This window comes from Eretmochelys imbricata, chromosome 8 (genome assembly GCF_965152235.1).
Source record: "Eretmochelys imbricata isolate rEreImb1 chromosome 8, rEreImb1.hap1, whole genome shotgun sequence".
Taxonomy (NCBI): Eukaryota; Metazoa; Chordata; order Testudines; family Cheloniidae; genus Eretmochelys; species Eretmochelys imbricata.
This window is the reverse complement of record NC_135579.1, coordinates 72,422,413-72,440,084: the sequence shown is the minus strand read 5'-3', so window position 1 is coordinate 72,440,084 and position 17,672 is coordinate 72,422,413. Positions and strand designations below refer to the sequence as shown.

At 37.8% G+C, this 17,672-nt stretch overlaps 1 protein-coding gene across 1 annotated transcript in view; it reads right to left on the bottom strand.

Annotated features, from left to right (window-relative positions):
• The window catches only part of DPYD (dihydropyrimidine dehydrogenase), a 502,649-nt gene that overhangs the window by 100,487 nt on the left and 384,490 nt on the right, over positions 1-17,672 (bottom strand). The window contains exons 17-18 of the mRNA XM_077825357.1: positions 6,259-6,379; positions 3,231-3,350 (exon numbers count right to left, since the gene is read on the bottom strand). Of these exons, the coding sequence (XP_077681483.1) occupies positions 3,231-3,350; positions 6,259-6,379 (241 nt within the window). The remainder of the gene's footprint in view (positions 1-3,230; positions 3,351-6,258; positions 6,380-17,672) is intronic.

Sequence of the window (17,672 nt, the reverse complement as noted above, 5' to 3'; positions counted from 1 at the left end):
AATATAGCAACTCCAATTTGAATTGTACTTTCAGAGGAACATTATTAAACTGCTGTCTCTGGAAAGAGATTTAAAAAGATGACAGAAGCACATCTCTGAGACTACCCTGTAATTCCAGGCAGTGAATTCTCTAAACAGCTGTTTAGATTGGCCTTTTTATTCCTTTTAAATAAATCAAAGGAAAATATTTTCCACACCCTAATTCTTTAATAGGAATTTTAAAATATAACTTCTTTCAAATGAGATCTTTCCCATGAAAGGATGGGTAATTACAGCCCTTCCAGATGCAGTCACTTCTGTACCAGGCAGAGAAAGAGAGAGATAGCCAAATGGGAACAGTTCACAAAAGAAGTTTCTGCAGTTTTCACCATAGTCAGAGCACATCCTTTATCCTCTATATAGGAAGTAGAAAAGTCAGGCCACATCTGGATAAGGGCATTGACAGACTTTACCATTCACTCTGTAATGTAGGTTTTTATTAAACTTGTAAATGTATAATTTGGAGCTAATTCTATTAGAATAATGTATTCCATTCAGTAATACAAGAATAATAAAATACTAGAGCATGGCATGCATGGAAAACTTCAGTACTAGCATAGAAAACACAACAACTGGACATATTACCTTACACTGTACATCCCTGCTGAGGGGAAACCCTCGATAAGAAGTACCACAAGTCCATTTCAAACTAGAGTGAACAAAGCACCACATAATCTCTTGCAGGGAACAATCATGTATTGGCAGGGAGATGATCTAGATGACCACAAGATAGGATCTTTCCATCTCTAATATCTATGATTCAGACAGCTTCTCCACAACTAGTGTGTATGTTCCGTATGGTGGGGATCTTCTAAAAAGACAGTAATCACTCAAGTATTTTGCTTTTGTAAATTTTGTAAAGAAAATGGGCCATATTCACCACTGACTTGGACTTACGTCAAAGATAAATTTTAGCCCCAAAAGATGATCTGATGTTTTTTTTCTACTTTTGAAAGAGCAACAAAAATCTGTACGGCTGCATAGAATGTAAAAGAAAATAATATAAATCAAGCCTATAGGCATGTAAGTGGTCTTATCTCCATTTAACAGACATGGAAACTAAAGTATGGAAAGGTCAAGTGTCTGGCTTAGGGCCACACAACAGGACCTTGTTGAAGCTTCTAGGAATAGAACGCAAGACTTCTGCCTCCTAGTTTCTTGCTCTAAGAACTAGACATACTCCCTCTGTTCTTTATGTTCCTATTAAGACAGTTGGTTAGTTCTCTTCTGAATTATTTTAGCACTTTTATACATTTGTACATTATTAGGCCATGGTCCTGCGATTCACAGATGTATCACTATGTCTGTATATAGCCCTCTTGACTTTATTGGAGCTCTATGGCATTCCTGCATACAGTGAGTTGGAGGATTGGGACCTTAGTGATGTTATTTATAGTCCAGGGAACTTTATTTAATTGTCTGCACAGATGTACTCTCAAAATATACCCAAACTGACTGGGTTGAGTGCTTTTCCTTTCCTTTCCTTTTCTTTTTCTTAAAGACACTCAGGTTGGTGCTATGAGTGTAAGACTGCATCCCAAACCAAACCACTATCTTCTGTTTCTTTTGATATGTGTATAGCTTGAGAAATGAAAAAAACCCTTTTTTATATGTATGTTTTTAAACTAAAAACCCAAACTTCTCCCAGGTTGGGATCTGTTATGATACCAAAAGTGATTTTTTATAGCAGAATTATAAAGCATGAAAATATAGAAATGCTGAGAAGCTCTTAGGTACAACTGAGCATTCAGGTGCTGCTATAATTTACACAATATTCATGTTTTAAATTTGTGACACAAAGGACACACTTTTCATAATGTTGTAATTTTATGGTTTTATTAGACTGACTTATGGTAGGAAGGAATATTCAGAAATTGCAGCTTAAACGAGAAAATGGGAATAGTGTTAGTTATATAAAATACTACTGTAATAGTTCTTTTATTAATTTTTAATGCACAGCACCCACTGTGACCTCCTTTTTTCTTTTGCTGTCAACATGGCAGTCTGGAAAAATTGAAATGGGCTGACAGAAAGCCTAGTGAGTACTACAACCCCTAACATTGTGTATCTTCTCTCTCTCTCTCTCTGCATCCTCCATTCTGCATATCAATAATATTTTAATACCTTGTTTGACAGTCATTATGAAATAATCATTATACATTAAGCAGATTTTTTAAATCCTTGCACAGTAGTATAGAGGTGCCCTTAAAAACTTCTGGATGTTATTTAGTTATCCAAGGCAACAGGTAATTTACCACCGTATATGATTTGTACACATTAAAGTCAATTAAAAAAACAACCCATTGTCTTTGACCCTCTATGTTCTCGAAGTATAACATAACTACATGAAATAAAGCATTTTTGGTCTGTCCAATTTCCTCCAAATACATTTTTTGGATCAATTCAGCAGTGCTTTACTTGAACAGTGGCATGCTATTATGTTATGTATATTTACCACTTTCTCTATCACCATGGAGACTAATCTTCATGCCAGTACAGTCAAGAAGCTCACAGCATTGTCTTTGCAAGACCCAGTTCCTGTTGTCACAGTGACAGCGTGCACAAGGTCAACAGATTAATACATTAGTGAGGATAGGCAATGAATGTGAGTATACAACTTTTTGTTGCTGGTTTTAAAATCAAATCCTGAATCATCACACTGAAACACAAGTATAAATATTACAAAGGAACAGGATATACAATATGCATATATTTAGTAAATGTGATATATTGTTTTTATCATGGTGGAGAGAAAATAAAAGGACTTATCGTAAGTGGATTTCAGTGTGGTAGGAGAAAGGTTCAGTCTACAATACACATACTGCATTGAATGTTTATATTTTTCCCTTACAATGCCCTTTCATTAGCCTCTGTCTAACATGTGGCCTGACAATTGTGACAGAATGAAAAATTCTAGGAAAACTGTGGGTCACAAGAGAAGAGATTTTCCTCCCTCACCAGTGACCCTATCGCAGTGTTCTGTTGCAGTGTTTTACCATTAAGGAAAGGGCAACACAGGAGTCTTCACACTCAATCTGTTCCATCTGTCATGACTATTAGAAACATTGACCATCAGTGAGCTTTAAGAACTCAGCACTACTGCAGACATGATATTCAAGCCCACTACAAGGACCTCCCGATGTTTTGTCAGCCTCCAAGGAAGCATTATGGATCAAAAAGGCAACACTTACCAGACACGCCACCATATGTGGTCTTCTTTTCTCCACCAACTGCAGGCCAAGGTGTGCAATCTGCTTTCAGTCCCATCAGTCCTGACACAGTGTTCGTGGCTGTCACACCATCTGCACCACCTGGGAAAGAAATAACACTCACTTTTTGTTAAACATCTTGTACAAGTACAACAGAGGAAAATGAACATAGAAATAAAGTAAAGTTGTTAGATATTTAGGCCCAGATCCCCATCTGAGGCCAAAGAGCACAGTGCAAATCAGGAGGGGGCTTTAAAACCAATCCTGGGTTGGCTAGGTATTGAGCTAGTCCCCTCAAAAAAGTAAGACAGTTGAGCATAGGAACTCCTAAAACAGATCTCTCTTGGTCTTGGCCATGCTCCTTTTGCTCGATGAGACATAGGATTTGTCACACTAGCTCTACAGCATTGGAGATCCCCCTGCATTGAAATGATGCTCTCATGACTGGCTATACTGGCTAATGGACCGTATTATGCTAGTGGATCTGGACCATAATCTTATTACACATTGTGAATATGGAGGTTACTCACCTGTAACTGGATTTTCTTAGAGATGTGTGGTCCATGTGCCTGAGTCTGGAACTTCTAACAAGCAGTGTCTGTTGGCCCAGACGTGCGCAGTAATTCATCTCATGCGACTGAGGGCATAAGAGGAAACATTGGCTGGTGTCCCTTTAGTTTCTCCTCTTACCGCAAATCCAGAAGGATTTGAAGTAGAGGGTAGGTAGTGGAATACAGATATAGACCACACAACTTGAAGAACTTCTAGTTACAGGTAAGTAAGCTCCATTTCTTCTTTGAGTGCTGGTCCCTATCTGTATTCCAGACAAGCAGTATTCAGATTTGAGGGGGGTGCAAGGATGCTGGTGAGGAAGATGCTTGAAATGAAACTGCAGTTCCCACAGCTGCATCCAGGGTGGAAGTTTGAACTAGCAAATAATGTTTAGTGAAAGTCTGAATGGAACTCCAGGTAGCTGCCCTGCATATGTCCAGCAATGGTAATTCCTGCAGTAATGCAACAGGGGCAGATTATGCTCTGATGGAATATGCCTTTATTCTGCCAGTTGGAGGGATATGAGCTACTTGTAGCACATGATGATGCACCCAGAAACCCATTTGGAGATCCTCTGAGAGGATACAGTTTGTCCTCACAACCTCTCTGCTATGGTGAGAAATAGACCAGGAAACTTTCTGAGAGATTTGGTCTCCCGCAGGTAAATTAATAAGGAGCGTCTGATATGGAAAGAATGGAGCTTCCTCCCCTTAACAAAGGCATGGGGTTTCAGGAAGAATACAGGTAAGTGAACAGCTTAGTTGACATGAAATTCTGAAATAACATTGGGTAGGAATTTAGGATGCAATCTAAGAAAGACTTTTTTCTTGTGAAAAACAGTATATGAGCTTGCCAGGAGATGGACCTGCAGTGAGCTAATGGAAAGACCCGAGTTCTTTGAAAACTGAAGGTTATCCAAAATGAGTGGGATACCTGAAGACTTTTGAGACAGCTGTCTGGCTGTCTACAATGAGTCCATGTTTTCTTGTAGTAAGGTATCAGGTTCTAGTTGAGATGTTCCTACAAGATCTGATAGTTGGTGATATGGAACTGTAAGCTCATAGAAGAAAAGATCTTTCTCCCTAAAAGGTCCCACCTCTTTAAGGCCTTATCAGCTGGAGTTGTCTTGGGATGCTGCAACCTTGCTCTCCGCTGGCTGCATGTACCACCAGGCAGTTGGGTGCTGGGGTGGGGGAGAAGAGAAATTCAGCCTCTTTGACGGAGATGAAATAGTGCCTGTTGGCCCTCTCAGGCATATTGGTACATGAGGCTGAGGTGTACCAGACCTTACAATAGCCTTGTTAAACGGGAGTACCGCCTTGCTCTGGCCTGTTGGGCTGCAGAATATCTAAGAGCCAATGTTGGAAGTCCTTAACCTTCTCCGATGGTATCTGGAGGTCTTTGGAAATGTGGATGTACGGGAGGGACTCCTTGGCTTGAAACACAGCGAGGCCACATAGCCTTCTCCATAAGGTGTTTTCTTAATCTAAGATCATGAATTTATGATGGAAAAGAGTGGCAGATGCTGCATTTTGCAGCAATATTCGTCTCTCCAGACAGTAGAGACAACATTGGTGCTTGTTGTTCACAGAAAAGGAGTAGCGGGAGAGGACACAGTTCTTGAACCTTGGGACTCCGGGCACACCCCAGACTCTTAGAACAAACACTATCTATACTTATTATACTAAGAACTCTAACTATACTAATATGAACTATAAGCTATTTTCAAATTTATTTGCAGAGTAATAATAGTAAAAGCTGGAGAAACCCATGGATGCAGGGATTCTGACTCAGGCCACGCGGCAATAAGAAGGAACTAGAGAGGTATTGGTTTGCACTGCCTCTCATGACCTCGATTTGAAGCATGAGGTGAACTACTATGTATATGCAGGCCAAAGGACACTGCTTGCTAGAAATTCTGGACTTGGGTGCATGGCATGCATGCACACCCATGTGTGGCATACACAGATGGACAAGCACTCAATGAAGAAATTATGGTTACACAAAGAAAAATGCAGTGAAACTATTAAGTGGGCCTAACTGACTGAGTCTATTATCTGTTTGGACAAATTGTATTTACCAGGACGGAGCATTTTGAAAACTGAAAAAATGGATATAAAAACCCCATAAAATTTGGTCTTACTCCAAAATGCTACATCACAGTAAATAAATGTTGGCCACATTATACATATAAAATCATGCTTTTATATCTCTATATCTATATCACCAACCGCTCTTTCTAGATAGATAGATGTTTACTCTACAGTATTCACTTTATATGTTAATAAACTAGATTATACAGAGAGCAAAATTGTGTAGACAGCCTTTAATAGCAAGCACTATGCTTACTCTAAATATTTTAAACAATCTGTTTCATTCTAGCTTTTATTAATATTTGTTACTGCTTTGAGCAATAAAGCTGCAAATCAGTATAATTACATGCATTTGAGTTTGTTACCTTCCTGGGCAGCCACTGCAATATTCACAATATCAGTGACATTTGGGGTCAGCTTTGCGAAGAAAGGAATCTGAACAGCTTGTCTAACCCAGCGACAGATGTTTCGGACTAGCTCTGGATTCTGTTCAAACAGGGAAGATAAATATAGACATATTTAAAAGTAATATGATTTAAATATATAGATATGCAATAGCAAAACTTTATGACAATCTGTTGTACTGTGGTTTTCTGAAATTACACTTCACAGTTGTATCTTGTCTCATTAGTTAACTTAGGTTAACACAGTAAAAGTGAACTGCAAATCCATTACAGAAGAATTAGATCACATAAAACAAAGAAAAAGAAATCTTTACCAAGAGACAAAGATACCGTAGAATGTTCACTTGCCAATGGGATAAAATAAAACTTCAGGCAACAAGGAATATATTTAATCCATTAATATAAAAATTATCTTTTTGCTAATCCATGTAAATAATCACTGTAACATGAAATAACACCATCCTGAACCTTCCAGCCCTTATGCATTTCAGATTTCTACACACTCCATTAATTCAGAATATAGATTAGGATGGCAAAAAGTTTAATGAAAAATCAAAATCTTTTCTTTTAAAGTTAGAAATAGAAATCTTCATTCTTTGACTTCTTATGCTTTCCAGGCTCACTTCAGTGGCAGTAGTGTGCTTTGATTCTGGCCTATGCAATAAGCATGGGTGGATGTTTGTTTGTTTTTTGTTTTTAAATATAACATTTAGTACAAGCTTTTCCCCCTGACACTTAGAATCATAGAATATCAAAGTTGGAAGGGACCTCTGGAAGTCATCTAGTCCAACCCCCTGCCCAGAGCAGGACCAATCCCCAACTAAATCATCCCAGCCAGGGCTTTGTCAAGCCTGACCTTAAAAACTTCTAAGGAAGGGGATTCCACCACCTCCATAGGTAACGCATTCCAGTGTTTCACCACCCTCCTAGTGAAATTTTTTTTCCTAATATCCAACCTAAATCTCCCCCACTGCAACTTGAGACCATTACTCCTTGTTCTATCATCTGCTATCACTGAGAACAGTCTAGATCCATCCTTTTTGGATCCACCTTTCAGGTAGTTAAAAGCAGCTGTCAAATCCCCCCTCATTCTTCTCTTCCGTAGACTAAACAATCCCAGTTCCCTCAGCCTCTCCTCGTAAGTCATTACTGATAATGCTTTTTAATAAGTTACCCTAAAATTTTGAACTCATTATAGACTTTGCTAATCTGATTCATGTGTGTTAAAATGTTTTCAGAAAAAGTAAAAGGTGCTATTATAAGATGCAGTATAAACTTGTTCCCTGTATATAGTTTAATTGCAACCCTGGCTATTGTTTATATTTACTAATTCTTTATCTTTGGCACAGATCATTAAATCTGTCATACATAAAAAGACGATTCTCATTTGGATATTAATTGCAACAGACATCCAACATTGTCATTGCTATGAAAATATAATGGGCTTAAGATGAGGCTACATTATGAAGTTCACTTGATTTTGAAGATGTCAGTTTAACAAATCTTGGCCTCCTGCATAGGAAAAATGTGCCATTGCTTTTTTTATTTGACCTTGAACAATTAAATATAAACATTACACCAATATATACAGTGCATCTACACAGCATACAATGCCTTTTCATGGACAGAAAAATCATGAGACTTAGCTCTGCAAATTCCAACTAATAAAAAGGGTGATTTACCCTGCACATGCAACTTTCCTGCAATATTTATAACAGCTGCATTTATAACAGCTGGATTATGAGAGCAGTTGCATCTTTGTGAGTTTCATTTCTCAGTTATAAATTTCCTTGGGCCTAGTAAAGAAAGAGAACCTCTAGAAGAATGATGTTAATTCTTTCCCGTAGACATTCTGACAATAATGTAAAAGATGTTTGCACTATATAACTCATAATGATGGTCTATTAGCGCTTGCCATGCTACCGTAAAAGTACTGTCTCACTACAACACACTTAAGCTTTTAAACACATATCAGTTCTTCTAATTCACCTTGAACAGATCATTACATCCATGTTTACCTCATCCTAGCCATTAAAATTTGCTAGTGTGTTTTTTGTAATAAATATTCATGTCACCTTCTTTTAGTTAACCTGGGCTTTTCAAAAGGTGCAAAATAAGAATAGTTACATGCTACCCCAATGTCTACATTTACAGGTTGGAATTTGAATTCTTACTATTAGACCTGCAGCATCAAAAATCCACCCTACATGGCCTGTGTCATAAATATAAAGGGAAGGGTAAACCCCTTTGAAATCCCTCCTGGCCAGGGGAAAGCTCCTCTCACCTGTAAAGGGTTAAGAAGCTAAAGGTAACCTCGCTGGCACCTGACCAAAATGACCAATGAGGAGACAAGATACTTTCAAAAGCTGGGAGGAGGGAGAGAAACAAAGGGTCTGTGTGTCTGTCTATATGTTGGGTTTCTGCCGGGGATAGACCAGGAATGGAGTCTTAGAACTTTTAGTAAGTAATCTAGCTAGGTACGTGTTAGATTATGATTTCTTTAAATGGCTGAGAAAAGAATTGTGCTGAATAGAATAACTATTTCTGTCTGTGTATCTTTTTTGTAACTTAAGGTTTTGCCTAGAGGGGTTCTCTATGTTTTTGAATCTAATTACCCTGTAAGATATCTACCATCCTGATTTTACAGGGGAGATTTCTTTATTTCTATTTACTTCTATTTTTATTAAAAGTCTTCTTGTAAGAAACTGAATGCTTTTTCATTGTTCTCAGATCCAAGGGTTTGGGTCTGTGGTCACCTATGCAAATTGGTGAGGCTTTTTATCCAACATTTCCCAGGAAAGGGGGGTTCAAGTGTTGGGAGGATTGTTCATTGTTCTTAAGATCCAAGGGTCTGGGTCTGTAGTCACCTAGGCAAATTGGTGAGGCTTTTTACCAAACCTTGTCCAGGAAGTGGGGTGCAAGGTTTTGGGAAGTATTTTGGGGGGAAGGATGCGTCCAAACAGCTCTTCCCCAGTAACCAGTATTAGTTTGGTGGTGGTAGTGGCCAATCCAAGGACGACGGGTGGAATATTCTGTACCTTGGGGAAGTTTTGACCTAAGCTGGTAAAGATAAGCTTAGGAGGTTTTTCATGCAGGTCCCCACATCTGTACCCTAGAGTTCAGAGTGAGGGAGGAACCTTGACAGCCTGATTAACAAATGCCACTACAATGCATCAAATACTCAGATTCCAGAATCTAAATTTTCATTAAAAAAAAATCAGATTTTTGCCAAACTACTTGATTGTAAAGATAACCTTTCAAATGAACTGTGCATAAATTGATACCCTCTTGTCTTTCTGAGTCTGCCGATGGCTTGAAACATTAGTTCTGTGTACTCCCCATCCCTTGGTATGGGGTGAGGATGTTGAACATAATCTCAGTAATGACACTTTGGTGTTAGCATTAATAATTTAATTAATGGAAAATGGAAGGGGGTAGCAGCAAAGCCCATGAATACCAGGAACTGAGAGTTACTTCAGGGAAGGAGATACAGATGTAAGAAAAAAGGAGTCATAAAAAACAGGGAAGTGGAAGAAATAACAGAAAGAAAGATGGGGAAAGAAGAGGAAGAAAGTGGAGATATAGTGGTAGTCCCCACAGTAAGGATGTTTAATCAAGGGAGCTGAGGAGATGTGGCTTGAGTAACAGGAATAGGATCAAAAGATAAAATATTTTATGACCACAGCCAGACAAATGCATTTTGGGAACATCTGGAAGACAATTCATATACATTTGCCATTTTAAAATGAGATGATATTTGTCAGAAAACTAGAAGCCACAAGAGAAATTTTCCCAGGAATTTCAGAAAGAAACTGTATTGTTCAATACAGTACATTAGCTAATCTTGCCTATTTACAATTACATAAAATGGACCAAATGTTACAGTCTTCAGTCAGTCCTTAATTACTTTAATGGAAGCAGTTTTGCCTGTATAGGGACAGGGTAAGGACTGAAGGATTTGGCTGGCTGCAATTATAGAAAGTGCAGAGTGTGACTCTTCTGGCATCCAAAATCCTGAATGTTGTTACTCAGTAATGCATACTTATTTAGAAATACAGGAATTGCCACACTGGATCATGCCAGTGATTCATCTAAATGCATAATCCTGTCTTTGATAATGGTCAATTGCAGACGCTTCAGAGAAAGATGCAAGACACCATGTAGGAGATCTGCTTACGAGGAACTTTCTTCCCAACTCTTATCAATTACTAGCTGTCTTATGCCCTGAAGTGAAAGGTTTTACTTACGTTAGATAAGATAAAAACATTTTCAAGTCTGTCGATATCTATATTAATCTCTAATTCTTTTTTGAATACCACAAAGCTCTTCTATTAAGGATATATTATAGCAATGAGTTTTACAGGTTAATCATGCAGTGTATAAAAAAAATACTTTTAACAGTATTACATTTTGCCTTTCAATTTCATTGTGTCCCTTCTCCTTATATTGTTCTTATTATGGACAAGTTAAGCGGATTTTGGAATTAGCACTTACCATAGTTACAGGGCAAGCTACGCATTACACAAGTTTTGCTATCTTCAGCCTTCTCAGTTTGAACCACACAGTCCTACCACTCCAGGACTGGGTCTCTGGGCTGCAGCCCCTGTTTACAACTCTGATGTACAACAGGACTAACTGTGTCTGGCACCTGTTAACACTTCTCTTCCAGAAGGAGCTGATGACAGTGGTTGATTAATGTGACTGAAAACCAGCTCCTTCAAAAAACACAGCATTATCTATTCACCCCAAAAGTCAATAGCACTCAAAGCATATGGTAAAAACAATACAGGTTTGTATGCATCTTTCCCCTCATCTAAATCTTAATCTTTCCTTGCAGGCTTTGTAAATTCCGTTCAGCCCTGTTATCTCATTATCTCCATCGCTAGACTTACCCTCTGCATTCTTGTCCTCCTCATTGTTTCCCTTCAGGGCAGCTGCTGACAGCCCACTCAACCCTCTCTTCTTCCCTAGGCTCAGCATATTTAAGATTTAGCATCTCCTATATTCCTTGGTTTGGCCTAGGAAGAGTAAACTTTGCCAGCCCAGTTGGAGCTAGGCCAGGAGTATTCCCCAACTAATAGTTTCCCCGTTGTTTCCTCACAAAAGCATTCTCTATAATAGTACCTATCTTTGCCATTTCTTCATTTCTACCACTTGCTGCCTCCTTTGATTTAACATTATGCAGCCAGGCAGAATAATATCACACAGGTAAACTAAGGCGCATGTGATATTTATAAAAAATAATGCACATAACTCCCTCAATCTGGATAGTAAAAAAGTTACACTAAGTAGTGTGGGTACCTTTAGGACAAGGAAGAATGGCTTGTATGGTGCAAGATAGGGAAGCAGCAAGACGGAGCCAGCGAAAGTGAGACTTAACATAACCAGGACCCCTCTCCTCCCTCTGGAGCTCCATGGATGGAGTGCTTGCAAGACTGGGCCATTACATTTTAATTTTAGAAATGAATCCACCTAACTCTAAAAAACTCAACAATCTACCATGGAGAGTGTCAGCGAGGAAGCTCACAGTGGGCCCATCACATCTAAGACACTCCCTCTCTTCTAGTGGCTTCCTCTGATGAAGAGACTCTGTTCTTGGCCTTGCTTTGTTGTGCCTGTTAGAGGTGAATAAGGGGTACTGCAGTAACTTCCATACCTTTGTTGGGCTAGGGGCAGTAAGGATTAGAATCCATATAGGAAAGCTTGAGAGATAGAGGCATACTCATTTCCCTAGACTCCCCCTTCATTCAAGCAGCTCCAAGACAGCTGCTCACAGAAAAGATCTGGGATTTCTTTGATCCCCATTCCACAGTGCACCAAGCCAACAGGATTTGTTGGTCCAGTGTGTAGCCAATTTACATAATGTATGTGGCTACCAAACTTCTTCCCTTCAGATAAATCAGGGCTAGGATCTAGCCTTTAAAAGACTGGGATTTTAAGAATTACCATTTTAAAGTTTCATGGTGTCTGTGTTTGATGATTCACTCTCTTGCCCTTGCTTCCAACATTCATAAAAAAAGCAAAGGGGTTCACCTTAAATCATTCCAAATTGATGTCTTCAGAGTCTCTTTCCAGTATCCAAGTACTGCTTTTCAGATTACTATTACTCTGTTCCATGTGATATACAAAAAAGTAATCTCTTCTCCTCCCACCTCTGGGATGTCCAAAATTACCTTCATAAAACTGCCTAAATTTCATAGTACCTAATTACAGAGTTGCAATTAATCACTACAGCAAAAGAGATATAATTTGTGAATTTCACAGCTAATCTTATTGTATCCTCTTATCCTAGCAAGGGGCTTTTTAGTTTATGCATTGTCCCATTTCAAACTTAATTAAAACTAACAATTTATTTAAAGCCTGTCAAATTAGGGGGAAAATTTCCCAAGGTGGGAGACAAATAACCCTCTTCTTATAGTCGGAGTAAAATATTTCCTCATTTCTCAGGAAATTTGACAAGAGAGAATTCAGTCAACATCTTCCACCAGCCACAGCTGTCAAAAGAGACAGCAAAGGGGGAGCTTAACCGAATGCAGGATTGATGGTACTCATAGTTATACATGTCGTTATTTATGAATGTTGGGTAACATTTTCTAAAGTGCCTAAGGCCTAGCTCCTAAAAAGGCAGTTAGGTGCCTAAAACCCAGGGAAATCAATAGGAGTTAGGTGACAAAATACCTTTCTGCATGCAGAAAATTCCAGCCTCAAATTTAGAGGAGATTTTGAAAATGTGCACTTTATATTTGAAGACTTATATCCCCTCTCAGCCTTCTCTTCTTTAGACTAAACAGGCCTTATTCTTTCAATCTTTCCTCATAGGTCACATTTCCTAGAATTCTTATCACAGTTGTTGCTCTCCTCTGAACTCTCTCCAATTTGTTCATATCTTTCTTAAAGTATGGTGCCCAAAACTGGATACAATACTCCAACTGGGGCCTCACCAGCACAGAGGAGAGCAGAACAATTACCTCAGGTGTCTTACGTGTGACACTCCTGTTAATACAACCTCCTGTATAACATGGCTAGTCTCAATTTTTTAAAAAATTGCCTTTCTTACTCACACAAAGACAATACTATTTAAAGATCATGCCCATATAAACTAGTATTAAAACAACAGAGGCTTGCCTGAGTAAGGAATGAGTAAAAACTGAAGATGAGCATCAGGATTTAGCCCTATAATTCTTATTCTCTTAATTACCCTATAAAAACCAAAAAAAGACCAGATTCTAGCTTTGTTCTCAGTCTTAAAAGAAATAAAGCCCCAACATGTAGGTAAAGCTGTAAGCAGGGTGTCATGACTTGAGCAGGTGTTGTTCAGATCAGTCACTTTTAATTTCCACTCTGTGGAGCCTAATGGAGATAGATTCTCTCCTTTTTCCAATCATACCAACTGTCGTTGGACAGAATCAAGTCACTTTGGATTAGGGCCATGCTTTTTGTCATGGCTGAGTTGAGACATCAAAGTTCTGAGTCCCATTCTATCATTAGAAGAAACAACAGCAGCTTCTAAGACATTGCCAGAACTGGACAGCGACCCTACTGTTGTTCAGAAAGAAACCCTGCATGCATATAGCTTATTTAAAGACTTTATAACAATACTCAGCTCCAGTACAAAGCCTCAACTCATAATTCCGGTGGAGCATTAAAAAAATACAGTTCTCTAAATTCATAAAAGATTATGACAGAAAACAGGACTTCTGAATAAGCTTCGTTCAAGCACATCCCCATCTTCTATCCTCTTAATTTTATTCAATCTTGTAACTCCATCTAGTTTGCCCTCTCTCCTGAACAGCTAATTTAATTTCTGGGAGGCGCCAGAAATAAAGTCTGTTTTACTACCATGTTTCATCTTATAATTAACAATTTTGATATAGGTCATCTTGAAAAACATTATTTTGATCCCCTCCCTTCTCTAGGTTTTCAAACAGCCTTTTTGTAGGGTTTCATAAATATGTGATAAATACTTTGTTTACCATCTTTCCCCATTACAATTTGAACAATTTAAACCTGAGAAAAATTACTATAGCATTTTTTACTTGCACACAATATTGCAGCTGCATAATAGAACACTGTTAGCAGTTAAAAAACACAACAGACTATGCTTCACATTTTAACATATCTCATCTAATAGCTGCCAATATTAACACAGGTCAGTATCCAAACTCAAGAATACATTTATCAAAGCGATGCATTGGAGCTCCACTTTGAATTCCTTGTTAGCAGGATTTGTTCACAAAACTCCTACACATTGCTTTGAAAATGTACCATTTAAAGATTGGAAATTAACCAACTTGAAGACAAGGTCAAAAATCAGCATGAAAGTTTTGACTGACCAAATACACAAAAGTCTAAAAAATAGATTAGTGCTGAGAGTTGAAACAATGATAAGAGGATTGTTAGTAGCAAAAACAGGGGTAGCTCAAAATGTTTTAAGTTGTCTTTATTTAGTAGCCTTTGCAATTATTCCCTTTTTCAGCTCAGGTAAAGGCTTTATTGTTTTGGGTTTTTTTCTTCCCCACCATGAAGAAAAAGACAATTCAATTTATTTTGATGACAGAGCCTTGCTTCTACGCAGAGAGTGGAACCATGCTGCATTTCGTTAGCCCAGATTTGGCTTTTTTAATTTAAAAATGTGAAAACCCCCAAACATACCAATGTCTATAAAACAAACTAATTTTAAAATGCACTGTATTCCCTTAATCTTAAATAGAGATTTTTTAAATTTCCACAGCCATCTTCCATGCATTGGGAAAGGCTTCCTTTTGTTTGACTGTGATAGATCAGGTAGGACTGGTAACTACAATTTACAGCTATTGATTTCACTCAACATTAAAGGACCAAAATTCAACCATTATTCTCATCAGTTGTCACAACAAAGGTTAATAATAGTTGAATTTTGGACTGTAAGAGTGAAGCAAGGATTGACAGCTGAAATTAGCAAACTGTTTCATTCAGAGACTAAGTCAATACTCAGGTCTAAATATTCCAAGTTCAAAAATTGAAACAGTGCATTAAAATGCTGATAAACTATGAGGTGTGAGTAGAAAGAATTATTCATTGACATTATCAGAACATTTAAGTTGATGGCTAATAAAAAAGACATTTCTCCCCTCATAGAAGAACATATTTCATCTTGGTTGTTTCTATATGACCAAAATAATGCTTCTCATATCACTGTAAAAAAGTGGTATACAGCATGATTAAACAATATTTCAACTCTTTAGTTCATGCAGAGGTTACCTGCTAGAGGGCATAAAGGTTTGATTAGGTTTATGTCGTACATGAGAAATTTTAAAGGAAAGAATACAACACTCCTTTAAATATACGAGCACTGTAGCTACAAATAGCTTTTTCTTGTAGTCAGGTAGGCAATCTCTTAGTCCCTTTACTATAAATAAATAGGTAGAATATATCAGGTACTTCAAAAATCATAAATCTTTCATGCTCCAGTGGCAAATTAAAGAATGTAAAGTCTATGTATTGACTAGAATTTCCCACCGCTTTTAAAAATAGTCGTAATTTGCATCTTTATTCAGTTTGGATACACTATAAATGGTCTGTTTTCAAATTAATTTCACTAACCATAGCATGAGTTGAGCCAAAATGCAAAGATAAAGCTGGAGCCTATTCTAGAAAATTCAGACATGGGTAGTGAAGAGACTAGTGAGTACACTGTTAATTCATACTTACAGTACCCATTGTTGGCATACAAATAAAATCTGTAGTAAGTAACTGATATTAAGATGATGTGTACTGAGTGTAACCTTTGTTAGATACCTTCTACCATGTGTCAGGATGAAAGATTTCAAATTGTTGAACTTTTCATAGCCTCCTGCTTGTTGATCACATCCTTTCTAAGAAATCTTGTCTATAGGGTACCATAGGCATTAACAACTCCAATGCTTTACACAAAGCTAGGAGCAAGGCATGTGTAATTAGTATGTTGTGAACATTAAAAACCATTGTAATTATGTAGTCTACTGAAATGTCTCCTGAATTTTCTACATTTCATTAGTATTACGACTTTCAGAGTCTTAGAGAGTGACTACAAGAGTATGAGCAAATTGTCAGAAGCTTTTAAGAAAGCTGTGCTTTCCCTTCTGCTTTGTGAAGCACTCACTTCCTGTACCCTCTGTGATGGTTCCCAAGACAACAAAATTCTCATTAACCCCCCCCCCCAAATCCTTCTCATGTCCTTTCCAAGTGGGCTAGCATGACTGATGTTTTGGCCAGATTCACCTTCACTATATCTTCTATGATTCATATGGGCAATTCCTGCTGAAGAGTCTGTAATCATGATAAAAATAAAAAGGAAAATAAAGGGATCTCTATCACCATCATTCTTTCACATATGCATGAACTTGAAGGCAGGGTCACAATTAAGGTTTCTAAGAAAATCCATTCACAGGGAATGTTTTCCATAGACAAACAAAATGTTACTACACACACAACAGGTAAATGCCCTATTACCAAATATAACATGATTTTAAAATTTTGAACATACTGGTAATACTGTTAACATTAGTATGCTAACTATACTCCACTTCTATGTTCTGTTTTGTGTTTTGAGTAATTCAATTAAAAATCCTACAAACCAATAACAATGACCATGTTGTCAAACTCCAATTTAAAATTACAGAATAATGCTTTGATAATGAATTTATTAAGCTTCACATTTCTTCTAGTGTGTGTGAAAATCACAATTCTTAAGGCAAATTAACAACTAACTGCCTTACCTCATTTATTAAGTATTGTCTCCTCCTACATGATATGAAATGTATACTTTATGAGCACTCTGTTTCATACAAATGACATTTCAGGGGAGGGAGGGAAATGATACACTTTAAAAACAACATCTCACTACTCCCGAATCCTACAAGAATAATTGTAGCACTATAATAATCCAAGCATTACAGTTTGGTGGTCAAAGTCTGTCTAGTAGTGAAAATACAGTGAGTTTGCTTAATCTCATGGGATTTTCAGTGAAATATATCAGGAATCAGTTGTTATGGGTATTATTTTAAGAGCATCTTAAAAACGGGATTCAAAAGAGGAGGGAAGGGAATCATAATGAGAACAGACATTAAAGGAACATAAGGAGGAGGAGAAACTAGCAAAGAGAAAACAAACAGGTGAAGAGAAAAGACATAGTAATAGCAGAAAATTGAATATATCTGGTAAGAATCCACAATCAGATGAAGACATTGGATTAAGTGGACCTGTCATAAATATAAAGGTTTTGCCTGTCCCAATGTCAAAGAAACCAGGTCCCATCCTTCTGAGGCCTGGCCAGATATTACAGGCGATTTGTACCGCAATACAGCCAAATCGCCGCCCCACTGACAGACCTAACCAAAAAGAAACAGCCAAATGCA